At 42.9% G+C, this 22,988-nt stretch overlaps 1 protein-coding gene across 1 annotated transcript in view; it reads right to left on the bottom strand.

The window, feature by feature from the left end:
* KPNA3 (karyopherin subunit alpha 3) overlaps positions 1–22,988 on the bottom strand; it is a 42,774-nt gene that overhangs the window by 16,302 nt on the left and 3,484 nt on the right. The window contains exons 2-4 of the mRNA XM_018560140.1: positions 6,047–6,091; positions 1,542–1,631; positions 950–979 (exon numbers count right to left, since the gene is read on the bottom strand). Of these exons, the coding sequence (XP_018415642.1) occupies positions 950–979; positions 1,542–1,631; positions 6,047–6,091 (165 nt within the window). The remainder of the gene's footprint in view (positions 1–949; positions 980–1,541; positions 1,632–6,046; positions 6,092–22,988) is intronic.

Below are 22,988 nucleotides of genomic sequence, written 5' to 3'. Positions count from 1 at the left end.
TTCTACAATCCTTGCTTACACTGTATTACTATTCTGATGCATTACAGTATAGCTATGTGTCTTGAATCTTTTCAAAGACTGGCAATTATTCTTCTATGATTGCTATGGCTTCCACTCCGCAAGTGTTCAGTATTGACAAGCTAAAACAAAATGGTGACATTCCAAAACTTGCAACAGTCATATGATTGTTAAGATCGATCTGAGTAGTTGGAAACTGCTGCTCTATGTCATTAATGTTACAATGACATTGAGTCACGTGCCACATGCAATTTGCAAAGTGTAAGTACCATATACAATTCTGACAGCTGTAACTGTTAGGCTACATGCATCAGCTACCTACAATACTGGTAACTTAAAAGGACTTCACCTTTGATGAGGTTGTCCTTTAATAAAACCATCCCTCCCCCTACCACCCTGACTACAGACAGCCTGGACCTATACTTACCTTTAGGTCCGATCCAGCAATATTACCATTAACATGGACCCAGTCTGCTCCTATTCATTCTGCGCATGCATACCAGGCTGGCCTGGTCCATTGCGGTGGGAAGAACCCTGGATTGCGACTCAAACATCCAAGGTGGGTATTGTATAGGAAAGAAGGGGATCCATGTCAGAGATCCAGTATCTAACCAAGACACTTCTCTCTTCAAAAAGTTCACTGCAATGTACAGTAATGGACACCAATCTCCCTCTCCTGCCAAATAACGGTCACTAGATTTGCCATATTCTCACACAAGGAAAACGCTCCCTCACCCAAAGGCTGTCCAGTAGAGGAGAGTACGTGTGCATTCCAGAAGCTTGTGCTTTATAGCAGCTTCATCTTGCCTTTTCATGCAGATCTTTGAATATACCACTCAACGCACATGTTGTCAACTCTGAGAAACAATATCTATGAGCTGACCAAAAATCAAAGTAAAACAAACAAAAAACCCCACAACAGTGAACATACCTGTAGTATTGCTTCTAGTGTTACATTTTGCTGCAAAGGAAACATAAAAAGGCTCATTAGTTTAAACACATTTATTAAATGCCTTCATTAAAAATGTTACTTTTTCTGAATCTACTGAATGCACCTATTCTCCCTCCCAGGGCCCTCATAGTTGGTAGGCGATGACCAGCCCCAATTTGCTGCATAAGTTTTAGCTGCAAATGAATAGGACAATGCATATGCTGGAGGCTGATAAGCAGCTCATTTTTAGGCAGTCACTGGGATACCACCTGCAGTGTTCCATGGCCATCAACCACTCAATGGATGTGTTTAAGCAAGCGGTAAGTAAGTGGATTTTATGCTTTTAGTATGTGGTTCACGGCGACCACTCTCCTATTATCTCCTGTTCTTTGTACGGAAAACATGAACGTTTACTCAACTTCAATGCCCGGAAAATGTTGTTGCCATTTGTTAGAAACTGGTCAGTGAGAGGTGTAATCAAGGATATAAAAATTAAAAACCCATCCCAAGCCTCGGATCTGTCAGATAAGTCCCATACGCCTACAAATGGAATGAAGTATAAAAGATGAATGGCTTAAAGATGCAAACATACAGATTTGAAATCTCCATCAACATCCGAGTCCTCTAAACTTTCTTCTTGTGGAACGTTTCGCTTTTTCAGAAGGTGTTCATCTCTTTTGTTCTGGAAGATAAAAAGGAAATCTGTTACTTCACAAGTCTATGGAGATATTATGGCTTCAGCCTCTGAGCACAAATCCAGCAATGAGACAAAAAACGCAAGAAGTATTTTATATAAAGAATTAAAGCTGAACTCCAGGAGGACAACACACAAGTGAATGCAGTTCTGTGATCATTAATACACTAAATGTATCTTTGAAAACGCAAATCATGCAAATACCTGAACTTGACCTGGTATCAGCCTCTTTTAGCCACTGAACAGCAGAGCTCAGACTGGGACAGGAAGAAACAGCACAAGGAGCAAAATTATTTCATGTGCTGCAAAGGAGTATGCCAAAAAGGAACAAAAAGCAGAGCGGCATAGAAATGAAGACATCCCTGTGCTGCTTCTCCTTTACTGTCCAGTCACAGGCTGAGGATGGTTCAGGAGAGCATGTGGCCTCACAGAAACTGGGTTGAAGGATGCTGGCCATCACTCAACCCACACGATTTAGAAAACTCTCTCAATAGAGAAAAGAAGTACGGCAGGGACAGCTCAGTATGGGAGCAGTGTATGGTAGCAAAAGCTGCTTTTTGATTCTAACAGGCTATTGATTTTTCTATTCTTTCCTGGAGTTCTGCTTTAAAAGTGTATATACAGTATAGCTGGAATCCACAACAATCAATTCAATTACGTTTATACATCAGTCTCCCATAGTCTCCAGTACAGCAGCACTCAATGAGAGGGAGAGGCAATAATCGGAGCTAAATCAGGGCTCCGTCATTACCAGGTAACATGCTTACAGGAAGTGAGAGCACAAAGGTGACCTCATCCATTTGCTGCCCTTACATTTTATACTTACAGTCCAGGCACATCCTGAACCAGACAATTTATAACAGCGCCAGCGGCTAAAGTCCAGGAAAGGGGACAATCTTCAATGATTGTGGAAACAGACTCTGATGGTCCTCCCTGATGGTTTACGTGTTTCTGAGGACACGCCTCCTTCATCAGAACCAATCACCAGTTGGTTCTGATGGAGGCGTGTCCTCAAACGCGTAAACCATCAGTGAGGGCATACAGCCCGCTGGCTAAGTCCCTCGTGTAAAGATCCTTTTCATGTCTGTTTAAACTCGACTTTTGTGAGTACCATTGCACTTGTTTTTATCTAGTTTTAATAAAAGTTTTTATGCGATGGAGGCGCTCTCTGTGTTTTGTTTTACATCCTGAACCAGGTTGTACTGTGCATAGAGCACAACACCAACAAAAATTAAATTAGTATATTATGGTGAGGGGTTCGATGCTCTGCCAGGATTTATTGTTGTCAGAGTCCCTAATGAGGCAGTCAAGGGGAGAGATGTATTTAACAAAACACTTAAGTGTGAGGAAGGGTTAGAACCCCCTAAGTTCACACACCGTGTTGAAGAAAAAAAAAAGTCACAGTTCCCCTTTAAATGTGTAGTCTGCAGAAGTTCAAGAACTGCCTATGCTATCTGGAAGGTGTGTCCAGATCACAAGACTAGCTGATCAGAATTAGAAATCCTCTGGCGCATAAAACAGTTTGCATATGTATTTCAACTGGGTATTTAGCCGTTTGCCAGGAATTCAGCTTTAATCCAGCATTCAGATGACCAGGCAAATACCAGATTATAACATTCACTATGACAAGCCTGCAAATGTAAAAAAAACAAGCAGTAAGCAAACTGCTGATGGTCTTTGGTCTTTCAGCATATGTAACTCTCCCACTTTTCAATCAGGTGATCTCTTCATTGACTGGAATAGAAAGTATTTAAGAACACTGCGTGCCCTTTTCATCTATGCATTCATGAGTACAAAATGATACCCTGCCTAGTGTTCCACAAGCACATGACACTGCTTAGGTATTAACGCAGCTTGGGCACAGACTAACCACCTACCTACCATCCACAACCGTTACACCGATGGCTCATGATGTGTTCTAAATCGGTTCTCAACTTGTGTAACCTCAGGACCCACATTTGTCCTCTGTCATTAAGTCGTGACCCAAGTTGCAATAGAATGCATGGCATTTTGGTATCGTGCGTTCGGTGCAGGCAACTTGCACTGCAAGTGGAAAGTACATTTGGGGTGGCATTCAAATGAATGGCAATGCAACACACCTCCCACACCAGAATGCATGGTAGGTGCACTTGCATTGTACAGTGCGTTAATCGCACTGTACTAGTGTGAACGGGCCCTCAATCCCCCCCCCCCCCCAAAAAAAATGTATATATATATATTTATTCATACTTTAACCCACCCAGTCTCCCTACCTTACAAGAACCTGGAGTGGATCCTTAGACTGGGGTCCAGTGTGGGCTGCTGTGCTGTAATGAAGCTCCATGTGCATTGCTTGTATAGCTCCCTTGCTCAGCCTGAAGGAGGTGTCGGGAGCCAGAATGTGACAACACTCCAGTCCAGCCATCACTACAGGACACGCATGGGAGCTGTACAAGCAATGCACGTATGGATGGAGCTCTCTCAGGGCCATAACCCCAGCCCACTCCACCTCAAGTCAACACTTGGTGCCAGGTACCATATTTTGAATGGCTGCACAGTGCTGCGCTAGGGGAAGGCTGAGGAGCCTCTCACCTAGAAAGGTGGAAGGCATATGGTGACCACTGAACACGGGGTCACGACCCACTTCTGGGTTATGACCCACCAGCTGAGAACCAAAGTTCTAAAATGACAGCTACTGCTGTTGGATCTTTGTAAGGACTGTCAACCGAAAAGTCACCGGCAATATAACTGCTGACCCTTTTAGTCTTTCTGAGTCTGTTTGCCCTCAGCCTTTTGGGTCTAATGCCATGAAAACATTCAATATGAAAATACAGTTTCCCAGCACTCTCTTTGATGTGTACGGTCGCCTATAACCGCTCTAAGGAGGTACTTTAACCCCTTCGTGACGGGAGACGTACACTGTACGTCCAGCCACAAAGGGACCAAATGACTCGTCACGTACACTGTACGTGACGAGTTATTTGCTGCACTAGAAGGCTGCTAACCGCTGAGAATCAGCGGTTACCTTTCAGTAATAGATGTCTAACTATCTAGAGATCCATTACTGAAAGGGTTAACCTTTTTCAGACACCCGATACCTTAATATCGGGTGTCTGAGAGTCACAGCAAAGCAGAGACACATGTTGGCTTTTGGTATAGATCGAGAGATATCTCTCTCAAGCTATACTGGCTTTTTTTTTTTTTTATCTTTTGACTTTCAAGAATAGATACAAAATGTTATGTATTAGACACATAATGTATCTATTCTTGAAAGTAGAATGTTTAACAATCAGAAAACATTTAGTGACAGCTGAATCCTGAACTGCTGCAGGATCAGTGTCACTAACTTATTATCGGCTGTTCTGAAGTTTGAAGCAGCCTGATAAAAAAAATGTATTAATTTATCAAGCAGTAATAGTGAGATTAATTCACAATGACTGCCTGATATAATTAAATAAATAAAATTTGTCTGTATAAAAAAAGTGAAAAGTGTAAATAAATTACCAAAAATAGTGAAAAGTGTAAAAAAATTAAAAATAAGGGACAAATAAATGAATGTATGTATTGCATTTTTTTTTAGCTGTGCTGGTTTTGTTTAAAAAAAATACTACAAATCAAAACTGGGAAAAAAAGTTTTTTTTTACGTTTTTTCCTCTTTTTTTAATTTGTATTTGTCCTAAGTGAGGCATTAGACACACATATGTGATATAAATATATAGCCCTATCTGTCCTCTAAAAAACAATATATAATATGTGTGGGTGCACTTTGTAAGAAAGTATATTACTGACGTGGAAGAATCACACAGCAAAAATGTCAAAAGTGTGTCATTTACGAACAGAAACCAAAAACAAGCTCAGTCATGAAGGGGTTAAAGGCCTCATTCACACCAGATCCATTGTGATCCGATTTTTAACGATGCCAAAGAAAGTTAACCCAAAAAATTAATGAGACCTGTTCACACCGTTCCAATCCGTAAAAAGAAAACAAAAAACAAAAAAACACTGTTTTTATGTGCCCTTGCGTTACCATCCATTGCAAAACAGATCGCAAAGCAACAGATCGGAAGGAAAATCAGAAGGTACAGGCACAAGTCAACAGACCTTACGATGACTTCCTATTACCTTCCGATTTTGGTGTGAACGGGCCCTAAAAAGTAACATACATGAGTGACTGCAATGAGTCGCTGCTTATTTTACCATGGAGGTATGCTCACCCCTTTTCAGATATTGGTGTCAATGTTCTGTCTAACGAGGATATTGGAAAGAACAGAATTTAAGCATTCAGGCATTCAGTGCTTTACTCAGTGGCTGTCAAGTTATCCTGACACAGACATCAGATTTGCTGCTTACCCATTTCACAAGGGACAGAAATAACAATAACATATATTTAAAACACATTTTTATTGTGTGTTCTTGTAAGTTACCTTTCGCAGCTCGATGGTCACTTCATTTCTGTGTCTTCTCATAGTCTAATGAAAGAAAAGATTGAAGACGTTATTGACATTAACACCGGGATGGAATATTGCATCAAGATGAATATATTGAGATTTCTATATAAAAAAGAGTCAATCCAAAAGCAGATATTTTACTTTTGGGGATATTGTAGCAGCTGGAATCATCAAACGGAATCTTTTTTCCCCCTCTTGGAATATAGCAACATCCTCAGCATCCAGTTCCCAGGTCCACCCCCATTATAAAGTCATTACAAAGGCTTCCCCCAACTCTTGTATACTATTGTAGAAAAAAAAAAAAAAAGGAATGCACCGATAGCGACACTAGTATCGGTGCCCATGCCGAGTATTTGGGCAAATACCTGTACTCGTCCAAATGCTCAGATGCCTTGCCCGATACTTACGGTATCCAGAAGCCGGCTTCCTGATTGCTCGGGAAGCTGGCCAATCAGGAAGCCGGGCGCCTTGTAATGATGACCAATCAGAAAGCCAAATGCCGCATCATTGCAAGGAGCCCGGCTTCCTGAATGGCCAGCTTCTCGAGCAATCAGGAAGCCGAGCATCGAGTCATGACACGCTGCCCGGCCAATTAGGAAGCCGAACGCCGTGAGAAGCCGGCTTCCTAGCCAATCAGGAAGCCAGGCACTGCGTCATTACACGTTGCCCGGCTTACTGATTGGCCAGAAAGTTGGCTCCATCCTTTCGCGTCACCTAGTGATAAGCATGGCGGCAGCTTCCCTGCTAATCGGAAAGCTGGGTGGCGAGTCATTACACGCCACCTGGCTTCCTGAATCGGACTTCCGATATCGTTATTCGGTATCAGCGAATACAGGAAGAAAAAAAATCGGAACTCGTAATACCAGTATCTGTGCATCACTAGTTAAAAAAAAAAAAATTGTTGAGAGCATTTTTAATGAGCACAGGAGAAGTGAAGAGGGGGGAAAATATTACTGGTGTCACTGTAGTAGCCGATTCCAATATTTACCTAGGCAGCTACAAATTGCATGATGTGTCATGATAATTGGGAGCGGAGTTGGACAACAACTACAAAGGCTGAAGATTCTGTTCTAGCTAGCTCACAATGCTGCAAAACGTCAATCAATCATTCACCAATTGCACTGCAAATCATTTGGAGTTTCCACAACACAGACCATTCATTGACTGCAATTCATTTTTTTTTTCTAGCAGCAAAAGCTAAAGGAAGATTCTGTAGCAGAAATGAAATCCCCAGTGCGTCATGAGTTTCAGGCCATGATGGAAGGATTAAATGTTAGGTGTGGACAAAGGGATAGGTCATAGTACCGAGTACAGGGGTGGCTTGAGTCACTAATGTCACACTTGTGCCAGGTTGTCGGCGATGTCAATATAATTTAGCAACTTTAAAACTAGAGCATTCAATTTTGTCATCGCCATCATTCAATATCCCCAAAAATGTGATTCAAAACTCCTACGTCAACAGACCCCCAGATGTACTAAACAGGATTTATTTTATTTTATACACTTATGAACTCAGCCACAGAACAATACAAAGTCTATTCACATTTGTAAGTATATTGCATATTTAGAAGTATATCTCTATGTGCATTATGTGTTCATCAGCCTATAGGGTTGTAGTAGACATACAATTTGTATTACAATATACTGGAATCTTCTTATAAATAAAATTTTGCATGTGTTATACAGAAACCTTTGTATGGTTCTTACATACCATTCAGAATGGTGAATGTTCGGGACCACAAACGTTTTAGTTCCACATGTGCATTACAATATGTAGGATTTTTCAGGAACGGAAATCACATTGCCAGTCAGAATTTCATTTGTTCAAATATCGGGGCACATTTTCTATCCTGCTCCTTTTTTTCCCACCATCACTGCGGTCAAAAACTAATTGAAACCGACTCCGGTGTTTATAGATTGTCATTACTAAACATCTCTAAAAGGTGTGTTTGTGGTTATTTGAAAGAAATGGGTAAAGTTCCTCTTTAATGGGTCAAATTGATGAAAGAACAGGATACAAAATGATTTTAGAATGGACAGAATTATAACAGTGAATGTGGTTTTTATTCAGGAAACTCCATTCATTCCAAAATCTGAAGTTAAAATGAAACAATTTCGTACAACATTCGTCAAGCCTCCGAGGGCATTATCAAACGTGATGAGATTTCTCCTATGAACATTCATAAGAAAATCTACCGTTGTATGGGCCGGCTTAAGTCAGCAATACTGGTGAACAGTCATTTTTCCTTTCTTAGTCACCAACGCCACAGAGTTCAGGTCCTCCAACGTCTTTCCAACACGATTGTTCCAGATGAGTGACTCAAGGCAGGAACAGTATAACAGACCCAAAGCCTGACAATGGCAGCGCCCATATTTCTATCTTCACAGGCTCCCATCAATCTGCTCTTGGATGTGCTGCCCCTTTAAAGTGATAACACATTCCGTGCCATAGATGTCCTTTGAGAAACACATGACATTTAAATGAACAAGAATAGCTTTTGCTCACAGAATGATCACAGCACTTTATGCTGACTATGCCGGCTCATAATGTATTCCTGAAAAAAGACTGTGGCTTTTAAAAGCTTCAAATATAACATGGCAATATGACAGGGGAGATTACAGGGAAATTAGCACCTTATTAGCAGATGTGTTTAATAAACACAGTGGGGTTGTCCTGTGGGCTGATCATAGGCCTCAGTCTTTTTTTATGGCATGTGGCCTGACAGCCTCTGCTGCACGGAATTTTTCTGAATAGGATCAGTATGGAAGGAACACGCTGATCTCTTTGGCACTACAGGAATTCCAAATGCAGTCGGCTTCGGATGCATTTCCTGTTTTTGTACTGTACAGCTTCAAACTGCACTAGATTTTCAATGTATAATATATGCTAAAATTCATTACACAGAATGTCCAGAAGATCGCTTGCAATACGCTTCCACACATATCATTATGACCTTGGCAATACACTTTAAAAGTGACTGATGAGACCTAACCTATACTGAAGCACAGGTTCAGGGCACTGTCACACCAGCTCCGGAACGCATCACAGCCAGCTTCCTGCGTTCAGGGCCGGGAGGGGCGTTGCGGTGCCTTTCATGTCAATGGCACCACAGGCACGCCCCCCGCCAACAGTGTGATCGCCGGCACCGGAACGCAAAGTACAGGAATGCCCTCCATTCCGCTGCAGTACGATCTGAAAAAAAAGAAGTGCTTGCAGCATTTATTTCATATTGCACTGGACCGGAACGCAGGCATTGTTTTGCCACGCGTTATGGTGCGGGCAATCGCACTGCCACTCCTGCTCCTGAACACAGGAAGCTGGCCAGGATGCGCTCCAGTGTATTCCAGCAGCGAATCATGCTGGAATGCACCAGAGCTGGCTGTGAAATAGACTTATGCCATCTTAAAGTTTTATCTGGGATTGAGGTCCGAGTTGTTCCTGAGACCATTCAGATTTCACTTGACCCATACATCTGACCTGCTTCTCAGGTTTTGAAATTCCATAGACTTGTATGGGGATCCAAACCCCACTTGACGTGAACTGAAGGCCATTGAGACAAGCCCTAAAATGCATGAAAACCGAAAGCATATTATTGATTATGTTTGGCATCAAGCTTCACTATTGTTTTCTTAAAGGGAAATTCCACCTTACAAAATAATAAATGCATACTACATAAAGGAAATGTGCATTATATTAGAAAATAAAATTAATGCATAAAGCCCATTCCCACCTTTGTAAGTAGACAACATTTATTGTGGTAATGTAGAGGTGCAGTGATGATGTATGTGTGCACATTTTCATGGCTTGCATAGCAGGCTCTTAATTTTTTTTTTCTATTAACTTATTAGGCCCGAAACCTACAAATTCCAAATTTTCTCCACAGGAAATTCAGTCTGACACCAGGGTCGGATTGTGAAGCAGGCTATAAACACCTGCCCACTTCCCTGTGATTCTGTGTAACATGATCACTAAACACCAACTCTGCCTTTACACACAATACACTGTCCAGGGGGTTGCCACTATGAATACTAATATATACAGTTGTAATATACACACATTGCTTGCAGAGAACAGAGTCAGCCATTTCCATGAGGATATGAATAGTAAAGCTAACAAAAACAAGTTTGTGTGTTCATATACAGCAACTGCATATGTCTTCTTCACCCGGTGTACATTGCTGCGATTTTGTTTGTTCTTTTAAATACCTCCATAAAAAAGGTGGAAATGGGCTTTAAGAAAACTATCGATTGAGGCATAATAAAAATATATTTTGGGTTTATACAGTATGTGCCTGCCAGGAAAAGGTCTAAGTTTCAGATAGAATGCTGCCTCTGCTGCAGATAAATCCTAAGCAGTGTTGCCAACCCTGCCAGATTCCTTCCTCTTATTTTATGGAAGAGGAGAGGTGGTGTTCTGTAGTCCAGCAGGGTTTGAGAACTGAAGCAGGGCTGGCAACACTGATTGGGAATTCAGTACAGCAGTGAGTGTGTCAGCTTAAAACAGGAAGTTAGGAATAATTTCTGGAAGTGAAAGATAGTTTCCTGTACCTATCATTTTTTTGTTTTGCCTAGACAAATTTGAATTACACATTTTTACATTTCTATCTTTGGACATTGTTTTCAATCACCCTTTCAATCATTTGGTCACTGTAAACAAACTATTGTGATTAATATCTGACTGGATTGCCTAATGTATGACCAGCATAAGGGCCCATTCACAGCAGCCAGGTCAGCTGCAGTGCAATCATGTGCATTGTCATTAGGGTAGCCCATTAATTTGAATGGGTCGGACATGCACGACAATGGACAAACATCGCTCTGGCAGCATTCTCGGCAACGCAGGGCAAGGTAGTGTGTTAGTTCACAGGTATGTCGTGAAGGTGCACTGGGGTGCCACTCTCCATCAATGGCACCGCAGCACACCAGACAGTGCAAATGGGCCCCAGGTCTTTACCAGACCGGATTTGTCTAAAAAAAGGCTTTCTGCAGCTTCTAATGACAGAACAGATCTGTAACACTTCTGCTAGGCAGAGACCAGGTCATTGTAGCTTAGGTTAGGCTACTTAAATCACTATTTTTCATTCATACAAGCTGGTATATTCTTTAATCAATACAATAATGTGCTTTGGAAAGGCTCACAATTGCCCCATTGATTCTTGAAAAGCATACTTTTTAGTGACTGGCCCATGTTACTAAGCAATATGAAGAGTCCAGAAGAGTATTTACATTGCTGAGCAAGAAGTGCTTTCAAAGTGAAACTGTGTGACCGTCCTTTGACTGAAGCCGCCATTCGTCAACTGCTGCACTGCAATTAGTTCCAGCGCTGCACCTCACTAAAGAGGTTTAGCTTTGTTGTCCCAGAACCAATATAACAAGAGCTGAGGAACGACTTTTTCAACCAGTCTCAATACTCAGGAACTCTGTTTTGTCAAAACTGGCATATCAACCCTCAAAAATCCATTGGGCAGAATCTTTGAGGGCTACATTATGTCTACTGAGGAACACATCTACTAAGTTACAGAAGAAAAACTTTATAGAACTTTGGTACTTAAAATGATAACAATTGCAGCTTACACTTTGTCCTACGCTATGGGGCCTTATTAGGGCTGCAACCAACTAATCGATTAATTGATAATCAATAATGAGAAAAGTTGTCACCTATTAGTTGGATCCCTTAGCTCTCTCCTCTATGCTGGGAAGAGGGCACAGCAAGCAGTGGGCGGGTGCAATAGCCAGCCTGCTATTGGCTACTGCAATTTGAAATGGCCAATAGCAGGCTGGCTATTGCACCAGCCCACTAACTGCTGTATTTCCATTCAGCTATCTGCGGAATCTTGCCATTGGCAGCCGTCAATCCCTGGCTGAAGCTATTCAAGTGTCATGTGCTCACAATTATTAGATAAAAAAAAAAAAAAAAAAGTCAGTCATTTTGGTTTTGGCCTAACAAATTCTGCTGCGGGAGGTGCTTTGCAGTCAGTGGCAACCCAAATGTGCCTCCCACCCAGTGTGACTGCCCGCACTGAATCGCACGGTACCGCAATTGTGCATTGCAAATGCAAAACAATTGTGCATGCAATTTTATTCTTAAGTAAACTTTGTTTGTAACACATCATTTGTGTATTTTATTTTCAATTAAAAGGATGGTATTTCATTTTTTTTTCAGATTAAATCGAAAATTAGTTGTGGAATTAGACCCTATTAAAACATTTCCAAAAATACTGATCTACAAAAAGTTAGGTAGGGAAGATTTTACCAACCGTTAATCAATCCATCTAAATTCTTACACCACTGAGGGATGCAAAGAAGGAGCTATAGGGCTACATAAAGCCCACAGAACACCAGACTGACATGCCTGCTTTTAAAAATCCATCCACTGAAAACTGATATTCAGCTGTGGAAAGATGCTAGCAGACTGATCTCCCACAAGCTTCTCATGGGGCCTCTAACAGGGAAGACAGGAATGCTACATGAAATCCTCACCCCGGAAGGTCCTAACAGATGGAGAACGGAGTGGGTGTCTGCCCATAACCTGAACATCCATTGCTTTAACCTTTCCTTAAAAAATAAAGCTGTCCAATAACAACAAGCAGGACTACGTTCTACATAATCCTGGACGACCAGGACAGCTCCAAACCCAAACTCCACTCTTTTCCTTTCTCCACACCCCACTTTTAAAAAGGTCCCTCTATACAAGGTTAAGATCCCAGCTAGTTGGTCCACCCAATCTGCCCAATAACTGCCATGACTGTTCTAAACCGTTCACCTAGAACCTGAACCAATCAATCTATATAGCTAACCTCTGTAAGCATGGGACATGCACCCATTCCTGCCGCCTTGTACATGCATGTGGTACACGCTTTGCAAATCCCAATAAAAGACTTGAATAAAAAAAATTAATCGGTCATGAAAGAATGAATAGGACAATTTTTTGTTAAAATTAGGAGGTGCACCGAAATGGAAATTTTAAAACCGAAACAAAAATTTATTTATTAAATATTTTTATTTTTTATTTTACTTCTAGGGGCTTCGGGGAAATATTACGGGTCTAAACAGACCCCTGATATTTCCCTTTTAAAATAGAAAAAGAGATTGAGAACACAAAGTCCTCAATCTCTTATTCTGCAGCCCCTGTTATAAATGAACAGGAATCCCCTATGAGTGTTCCTGTAATGGATAACATGAGGACATGGTATGTTTACTATAACCACAACTATGAATGAACAGGAGTGGATGTAGATCACTTCCCATTCATTCATAAATGAGGATATATTAACCATACCCTGTCCTCAATTATCTACAAACACTCAGCGATCACTGATTGCTGAGTGTGTGTACCTCGCTCTTCTCTCCGAAACGCTGTCACAGGAGGCTGATAGAGCGGTGTAGAGAGGAGAGCCCATCCTCCTGTGACAGCACTGTCTCCGCCCACACACAGCTCTGCCGGACTGTGATAGGCGGCAGAGCTGTGTGGGAGGAGACGCCGGCCGCTCACAGCGCTCGGCCGGCTGTCACTTTCTCCCCGCTGGGACACAGAGCAGCGCCCAGCGGGGAGGAAAGAAATCACGGATGTGCCAATGTATCGGCAGGAAAATGGCACTTTCGGCCGATATGTTTCGGCGGCCAATATATAGGTGCATCCCTAGTTAAAATGCCTGTAAAGGCTCAAAAAAACTGCTGACAGGCCATACACTAGATTTCCCTTTATTTCAAAATCGAATGTTAAAAGGAGAGTTATGGGGAGAGTGAAATACACTCTTCCCCATAATTAGAGCCGACCTGAGTGCAGCTGTCACACATCGACTCCATTGATCAGGAACTGAGCAATCACATACTACTGATCACTCAGTTTACAATCCTCTCCCTATAGATAGCGGTGACTGTCAGTCAACGCTCCCCACAGGGATTCCCGCTCTCCTCTCCTCAGTGCTCATTGGGAGGACAGATGGGGAGAGGGCGGGACAGCTGTCAATCAGGCAGCAGGGTGGCTCTAGACTTCATGAAAAAAGTGTGCCTTTGCACAAAAAAGGTTGAAAAACACTGCTCTAGACAATATCGCTAGGATCAGTGCGGCTGCAGCGGGGCTCTGTGCCGTCAGCATATAGCGGGCAATAGGCAAGATGACCCCCAACTCCTGTGTGCATGCATCACTGGTGCCCAGCCAATCAAGTGCCTGAAAACTCGAAACCTGGAAGACCACCAGGAAGAAGATGGAAGTGCAACATTGGAGGGGATCAGTTTGGCAGGCAAGTCTGCCATAATGTGCTAAGTTGCTGTGCATACTACCGCATTACGGCTAAAAGCTACTGGGGGCCTTTTTTCCCCAAAAATAAAGCTTTACTCGCGCTTCAATGTTATTTACATTGGCCGCTTCCTGCGCTCCACTCTTATTCCATTCAGAACGTCTTTGGAGTGTGGGAGTATCCAAAGGAAACCCATACAACCACAGGGAGCATATATAAAAATGCCATGCAGACAGTATCCTGCCCAAGATTTAAAGCAGGGACCCCCAGCACTGCAAGGCAAGCATGCTAACCACTGAGACACATTAAAAAAAAAAAAAATTTTTGTTTAGATTTATCTGTAGCAACGTGGAAAGAATTTGTTACCTTTAGGCAGGTATAAGCAGGGAGGGTCCAAAGTTAGATTTTATCCCAAACATCCAGTGGAGGAGGATGGGGACCCGATGTTCTTGTTTAACCCCTTCGTGACTGACGTACAGTGTACGTCGCCAGCATCGGGGCTGTTCGGGTGTGGAATATAACATGGGTACAAAAAAAATGAAAAAAAGGCCTCAGTCATGAAGGGGTTAAACAAGCAAAAGCACAAAAGAAAAAAAAATTAAGTTTTTAAGGAACATAAATATTGCACATCCTAACTGGAAGTCAATCAGCGAAGACATGTCTGCAATGTAATCCACACTAAACAGCCAGCACAAGCATCCAACTTTCATTTTATAACATGGAAAGCACCCTAGAAACCAAACAGATAAGTGAACACATGGAATCTGAACGGCAGCTCCAAATCACATGTGCCAGAAGTATAACTAGCATAAGGAAGCATTTTGTAATTCTCACACCTAATGATAACAGTATGCATTCCATAATTAGCACTGCACCGATCGCTGTCTGGCTATTAATAGGTATTCATATCACTTTTCTTCTATGTACCAACGTCATGAGGTTAAGATGTTACTTCAATTGCTTAGACAGACGTGCGCCAAATCAGCTCAATGAGATCAGAGAAACCTATCCTTTGCAGTATGATGTAAACACTCATCTATTCATTTGCTCCCATTAAAGAATTGTAATGTCTAAAAACACACAAATAACAATATGGAGCATCATCACGTGGAGGTTACCTTGACACGTTCTACCTACCTAGACACTGACCACCCCTTCATGGAAATGGTGTTCCCTGATGGCAGAGGCCTCTTTCAGCAGGATAATGCGTCCTGCCACATTGCAAAAATGGTTCAAGAATGGTTTGAGGAACACAACAAGTTTGAGGTGTTGGCTTGGCCTCCAAATTTTCATTCCAATCGAGCATTGTGGGATATGCTGGAAAAACAAGTCCGATTCATGGACGCCGCACGTCGTAGCTTACAGGACTTAAAGGATCTGCTACTGATGGCTTGGTGCCAGATACCACAGCATACCTCCAGAGGTCTAGTGGAGTCCATGCCTCAACGGGTCAGAGCCGTTCCTGGCAGCAAAAGGGGGACCTACTCAATATTAGGCGGGTGGTCATAATGTTATGGCTGATCAGTGTATATGAGGCTCTGCCTTTTCTGCTTTGTAATGCTACACACTGGTTGTGCTTCTAAGACTCATTATTGTCAGCGAGTCAGACAACTCATTGAAGAAAAATGCAGTCTCTGTCTGGCTGATATCTGGGGCACAATGAAGGAGCAGTAGAAATTAATGAAACTTCATATTTAAAGCTATGCTAAAAGAAATATGGGGGCTACCATTGCCCCCATCAGTACCATGTACAGTCTCTAATACTTTGAGTTGCTGACCTGGAACAGGAATGCAGATTAGAAAGTCAGTTTCTGATCTGCATATTGGCTCCAAGTTTGTGTTTTAAAAGTACTGAAGTCTTTGGCCAGATAGGCACCAAGCACTTTTAGAGCAACATGAAGCATGGTCACATCCCACCACCTACTTGCTTCCCCCTGGAACCTCCTGTGATTATTTCATAGAGCACAAGTGAGGAAGTCAACACACTTGAAATCCACTGCTTACATGCTCACTCCCCATAATGGTTGGTCCGTACCTTCGTATGGATTTGGAGCGGGGAGCCTGTACACTGTACCAACTATCCACTGATGGCTGCAATGTAAACATTTAATAAACACCCCTCCCCTTTATTATTAATGTAGGGACATTTATTGAATAATTGCAATGGGTGGACTGTGCCTTTAAACACAGGTCTGTGGAACCTCAGTAAATATCCATTGGGGGTTAATTGTCAGTATACCTTAATACCAGGATTTATACAAAAAGCCTTTAGGGCCCTTGTGTGTGAGCACGTTAATGCGTATATTGCATTAAAGCAGCACAATCACTCTCAATAAACTGGAATTAATCTAAAGAAAAAGGTACTTGCAGCATCCTCGCTAATGCAGCACACAACACCACATGGTATGGGCTGCAACGCAGGTGCATTGGTAGATACTGTAGGTGTACATTCTGCTTTGATTTCACGAAAACAGAAGCTTTTTTATAACCGTTATCCCCCAAACCAGCGTGAGTCACGTATGAGACCAGAGTGTGGTCATGCTGACTCTGCTGTGACCTCTATTCTTTCTTTTATCTGATGCGTCAAATCCAAGTGAAGTCATACTTTAGATTCACATTAGCAAATGAAAGCATTAGATAGCATAAGGCTAATTAGATATTTCTGTGCTAGGAATTATTGTAATCTGGGACATTAGTTAATTGCCTATGTAAATTTGGAACATGAAATTTGACAGTCAGCAGAACCAGCCAATAATGGGGCAGGACAGGAATTAGACGTAAACTGCACACGCGTTGTGTAGACGGAGGAGGATTAGCAAAAGAGGCGACCATTAGGATTTTATTTGGTCTTGTTCAGAATGATTTTATTATGTGCAAGTCTAGCAGCATACCAATACAAGGCTGGCACAGATATATATATATATATCTATAAATGATAGTAAGAGGACCGGTCATTCATTGTGGAATTGTTTGATTCTTTTTAATAATAGCGACAGATCTGGTTAGGACAAATATTCTCACAATCAACAGAACACCAGTCTGATCTGATCTAACCAGTTCTCCCCTACCCCATTACAGCCCCACTCACCACAAGAGGCATTTACACATTTCTGCCCTATACACAGCCCTTTACCCACCACTACATCGTGGAGTCAATGCCAAGAAGAATCGCCGCAGTATTGAAGGCAAAAGGTGGCCCAACGAAGTCCTGTAGGGGCCCTAATTTTGATTTTAGCATACACAAAAATTAATTTAGTAGGGATGCACTTATACTAGTATTGGTGCTGATACCGAGTATTTGGGTAAGTACTCGCCCAAATGCTCCGATACTGTAACTTCCGGTCAGAGGGAGATTTCCTCTGACCGGCAGTGCCTCGAGGAAACAAAGCCGAGAAGCTGGCTCCATGCTGTTTGGCCAGCTCGATGCCGATTGGCTGGGAAGCCGGCTTCCCAGCCAATAAGTGTCTAGTCGGGCAGACAAATCTGATATGGCGACACGACCCCCAACCCTGCAGACACCTCATGCCCCTCACATAGATCCTTAGCAGCATTCATTACTGTGCCAGTCCCTCAGTCAGCTGGGCAGACACGGCTCTCCAATCTCTCCCGGATCTGCCCACGTCTCCTGTGTGTACAGCACCAACGTGATCAGCCCTAAGCCTGCTACTGCGCATGCACAGGATTTCTGAATGAGAGCGCAGGGCAGTCTGCGCATGCGCAGTAGCAGGCTGAGGGTCGATCACGTGGGCACTGTACACAAAGGAGACGTGGGCAGATCCCGGAGAGCGGTGTCTGCCCAGCTGGCCGAGGGATTGGCACGGTAATGACTGCTGCTAAGGATCTATGTGAGGGGAATGAGGTGTCTGCAGGGTGGCGGTCGTGTCACCATATTGTCAGATCTGTTTGGCTGGCCTCGACGCCGATTGGCTGGGATGCCGGCTTCCCTATCAATCAGCATCCAGCCGGCCAAACAGAATGGAGTCAGCTTCCCAGGCAATCAAGAAGCCTGGCGGTGGGTAATGACAAGCCGCCTGGCTTCCTGATTGACCGGGAAGCCGGCTCTATGCTACCGGAAGTACCAGTATCGGTTCTCGGTATCAGCGAGTACCGAAATATAAATATCGGTACTCGGTGCATCCCTATCATTTAGTATTGACACAAGTTGAAGCACTCTTTTATTCAGATTTGGTGGACACTGATTGTGCTTAAACGGTCAGCATTTCTACCTTGCAGCACAGGGGAAGGGGGTCCTCGAGTCCTAGTCAGGACACTATCTGCATGGAGTTTGCATGCTCTCCCTGTGCTTGCATGGATGTCCTGCAGGTACTCTGGTTTCCTCCCACATGACATTACATCAACAGGCTCCCGTCTAAATTGGCCCTACTGAGGTATTCTACTAGGCAAGTCCAAGATGGCCATCTCATCTACTATCTGCCCTAACACCAAAATAATCAGCAGCACCAATCCCTGGGGAGAAAAGTGCTATAGAAATATAGACTGACCGGCTGCAACACCACAACCTGGAAATGCTCAATCAGGAAGATGGCTGCTGTCTGGCTGACAGCGGGAGGAAAATATTTAAGTGCAACTGAAGTCTAAACTTTTTTTTTTTTTAGTTTTGGATGAAGTGAAGAGGGATTAGAACATCTGTCAGGTTTTTACTGCAGCCTATGTCCCTGTTAGGGAGATTCACTCTCTTTTTTTCTCTATTTGTATTCGTGAATGCCATCACTGAACGAGAAACTGAAAGAAAACCCCAAATCTTGGGTTGTCAACAGAACAGGAATAGTTGGAAAATCTTCCAATGGGGACACTAGTTCTGGTGACCACCAGGAATTTCCTCTCACTCCTTGTTGTAGCTATTGGACAGGAAGTGAAGGGAAATCTCCCCAATGGGACACGGATGGCAAAAAAAAAAAATGATCAGGATTAAGCTGCCCACACACCTTACAATTATCTGCAGATTTTCTGTGGTCAGATGGAAAAAGTGCAACAGATTGGCCCAGGTGGAGATTACTCCATCCACAGTTTAGCGTAGATGGAGGAATCTGTTGCAGCTTTTCCATCTGACCACAGAAAATCTGCAGATAATTGTAAGGTGTGTGGGCAGCTTTATAAAGGCTTGAAAACTTTTAGGGCGTCTCACCAGTCAAAAATGTCAGCATGTCAGCATGACCGGACTATAGCCTTGCAATTTATGTTAAAATTTTTAGGGACACATAGAGCTTTCTTTTAGGAGGTATATAATCACCACTGGGGGGGTTATTCTGTACTATATAATGAAAAAAGTACTGTAAATTTAAAAAAAAAAAAGTTTTCCCTACCTTATGTTCAACATTTATTATTACCCATAATTTTGGTAAAATATAAAAGACGGGGTCACGTCGGGTAAATAGACACCAAACATGTCAAGCCTTAAAATTGCGTTCGCCCGCAAAATATGACCACACCGATTAAAACGATTTTACTGCTCATCAGTTTAGTGTCATCAGTAATTAATGGCCTGAGAATTATTGCTCTCACTCCGATGTTCGCGGCCATATGTAACATGTGCGGCACAATAGGTGCAATCGTCGTTTTTGCACTTAGGCGCATGCGACGCATGTTTGCGTATATGGGGGGCAGGGGACTTTTAAAAAATTGATGATTCTTTAATTTTTTTACACTTAACTTTATTGCTATCACATAGGGGGCTTAGAAGCTCCCTATGTGATCGCCAATTTACATGACAGGTCCTCGTTATGGAGATATCAGGGGTCTCCAAGACCCCTAATGTCAACTAGGGACCCCCAGAGAAGCTGATGAAGCAGAGACCTGCTTCACCAGCTTCTGAAGCTGGAGAGTGACAGCTGAATGTGGAAGTGAAGTAATGTACATCACTTCCTGCATTTGGGAACCGGAGAGGGGATCAGAGGGAGATCGTGTACTCAGCTCCCGTCACAGAGCAGCTATGCGGGTCCGGGCCACGGCATTGACAACGGCGGCTGCGGAGGTGGGGGGGGACCCGCAGCTAATGCAAGCGGTCCCCTCATCCCCACCTTGTGCACAAACCGAGAGCACAGGACGTTATTAGCTCACAAGATTTCAGGCAAAATTAACAGGTATTTTCTGCACAGCCACAGATATAAGAAAACAACTTCAATATATTCTGCAGACCAAAAGGGAATAAATATGCTCCCTACAGTACTGACTATACAGTCTTACCCGCCCGGCACCTACCCACATGTTCTCTTAACCCCACCAGTAGTGCCCTATAGGGTATCTAACAGCTGTGAATGGAGAAAGTGCCAAGCGAGTGACCATATTCTCCGTCACACACCCATCATTAGTGGTAAGATATTAGTAAATCGCAAATCACCCCAAAAAAAAAAAAAAAAAGCCTGAAGTTCTGCTTTAAGGGCTTGTTCACACCATTTCTGGAGAACATCTGCAGACGCGGTGCTAGGTGTGCAGTACGTTTTTGACGCTTTACAGTTTAAAAAAATTTGTATTTCTTTTTTTGGGGAGTCGGACTGTCAGTATGTTAGCTGCAGTGCGGTGCATTTGTCGCGTTTGAGCGTTTCCGGACCAGAGAAAATGTGAAATGCAGTATTTTTTCTGTCTGGACCGGAACACGCTGTTGAGAACTGTAGCCCATAAAACACACAGGGAGACCTTGGGATGCATTTTAGGTGCAGGAGCACACGGGTCTGGTCCGGGCCGAATCCAGACATTGTGTGAACAAGCCCTTAAAGACCTGCTAGAGTACTGTACATTTCAGTGAAATCTGTCCTCAAGAAGTAATAAAAGACTTATTCAAAGCAACACAAGAGTACAAACTGCAAAGTCAGGCAACAAATCATAACCAAAATTCCTTTCACTAAAGAAAGATCAAGATTGTCTCTTCAGAACCTGTGTGGAATATGGAGTTCTGAGAACCGGCACTATTTTACTAAAAACATTACAAATATTCATTGCTGGCTATGCACTATATCATAGCTGTGACCCAGGAATTTGTATCCATCTGATAAGCTGCAAGCACTGATCGCTGGAATCAATAATAAAGATGAAGAACTATTTTATGTAGACTGACTTTTCAGAAAAGTGCTTCCCAAGCTCAAGGTCCACTACTAATCTATATTTCAAACCTCATACTGGAAATGTGTCCTAATTAAACTGTACCAGAAAAGTGACAATAGTTATATGGAACAGATCCTCTATTAATCTAATCTTCATATCTAGATCCTACTATGCTTTCTAAAGTAACATTAGGCACCCGACTTCCTAATGAAATCTGGACCTAAAATGTGATGTGCTTGATAACGACCAAACTAAAATAAACCGAAAAGTAGGTTGATAATCTGTGTTGGGAACCTAATACCAAAATACTGGTGTAGCCACCTTCCAATGGAATTAACACCACGAATATCACCAATCTCACCACTGGAGGCTTTGATCAGATTTCACCAACTATATATGCATGGCCATATAATTAGAGATCATACTGCTCAGCATTAAACTGGCTTAAAGTGACACTAAACTCAGGAGTTAAACTATCAAAATACATTTAAGTGCCTTAACAATAATGTATCTTATTTGTGTATCATTCGGCTGTAGATCCTCAAAATCATCTCCAAGAGCCGAGTCACACCATCAAGAGTGCGTTTGGCCTCTGGAACGCAAACCAGCTGGATCACTTTGTTTTGGGGCATTTTTTGCAGATCGCACTGGACCGGAACACAGGCACTAATGTGCCACACGATCGTGTGCTGGCGATCGCACCGCTGCAGGGGGCGTGGCTGCGGTGTCATTGAGTTCAATGCACCGCCACACCACCCCCTGCCCTGGTCGGGTTGCGTTCCAGAGGCCAAAATCACTCTTGATGGTGTGACTGGGCCCTGAATTGGTCCCTGTGTTTAACTTACATACACCAACAACGCATTTTTGGCTATAGATACATTTTAAGCTTTAAAATCCTTGTTACTTTGTACAGTTCATGATTAGAAGTGTAAATAGGGGCAGAGCTTTGAGGTCATCACATACTCAGATGGCTTCATTCAATGCGCACATTTTTCTGACCAATATGGTGGCACTGGTACAACTGGAAACTTCCTATAAACAAACTCTAAAGACAAAGGCAAAGACTGCTGTAGGCACAATATTTCAACATCCATAAGTGCCTGCCTGGAACAGGAGGATTTTTAAAGGATGCTGAAGGTCCAAACCCCTGTTTTGACAGGCAATGCTCCACCGCTTCCTGATAGAGATGAGGACTGTGCCTCACCCACATGACCCATTCCTATTGGCCAGAGAGGATGCCCGTCATAGTGATGGGACAAAAGTAATGTGTGGGGGACAGCAACCTGCTCCAACTCCACCGCGAAGTGTCAGAGTTTGGGAAGCTGTAAGAAGCTGCTGCAGGTTGGTACCAGCACTTCATAGCTGCAGCAGTTCTTTTTAATAAAACCCTGATCTGTATTTATGTAAGGGGCGGCAGAATGAACCAAAGACCGCAGGACGGTATGAAGGCATCCAACATACTTTAGATATGAAGATCCTTTGGGCGGCTTTGCACAACAACAGTAAACACTCAATGAACGAGCCCCGGATCCGGCGAGTACAATATACCTTCTTGTACAGGAGCATTCCCCCCCCCCCCCCCCCAACCGCCGTGGTGTTTTTTCTGTTTATGTGTGACC

This window comes from Nanorana parkeri, unplaced genomic scaffold (assembly GCF_000935625.1).
Source record: "Nanorana parkeri isolate BGI_ZX_2015 unplaced genomic scaffold, ASM93562v1 scaffold434, whole genome shotgun sequence".
Taxonomy (NCBI): Eukaryota; Metazoa; Chordata; class Amphibia; order Anura; family Dicroglossidae; genus Nanorana; species Nanorana parkeri.
This window is presented reverse-complemented; position numbering and strand designations above follow the sequence as displayed.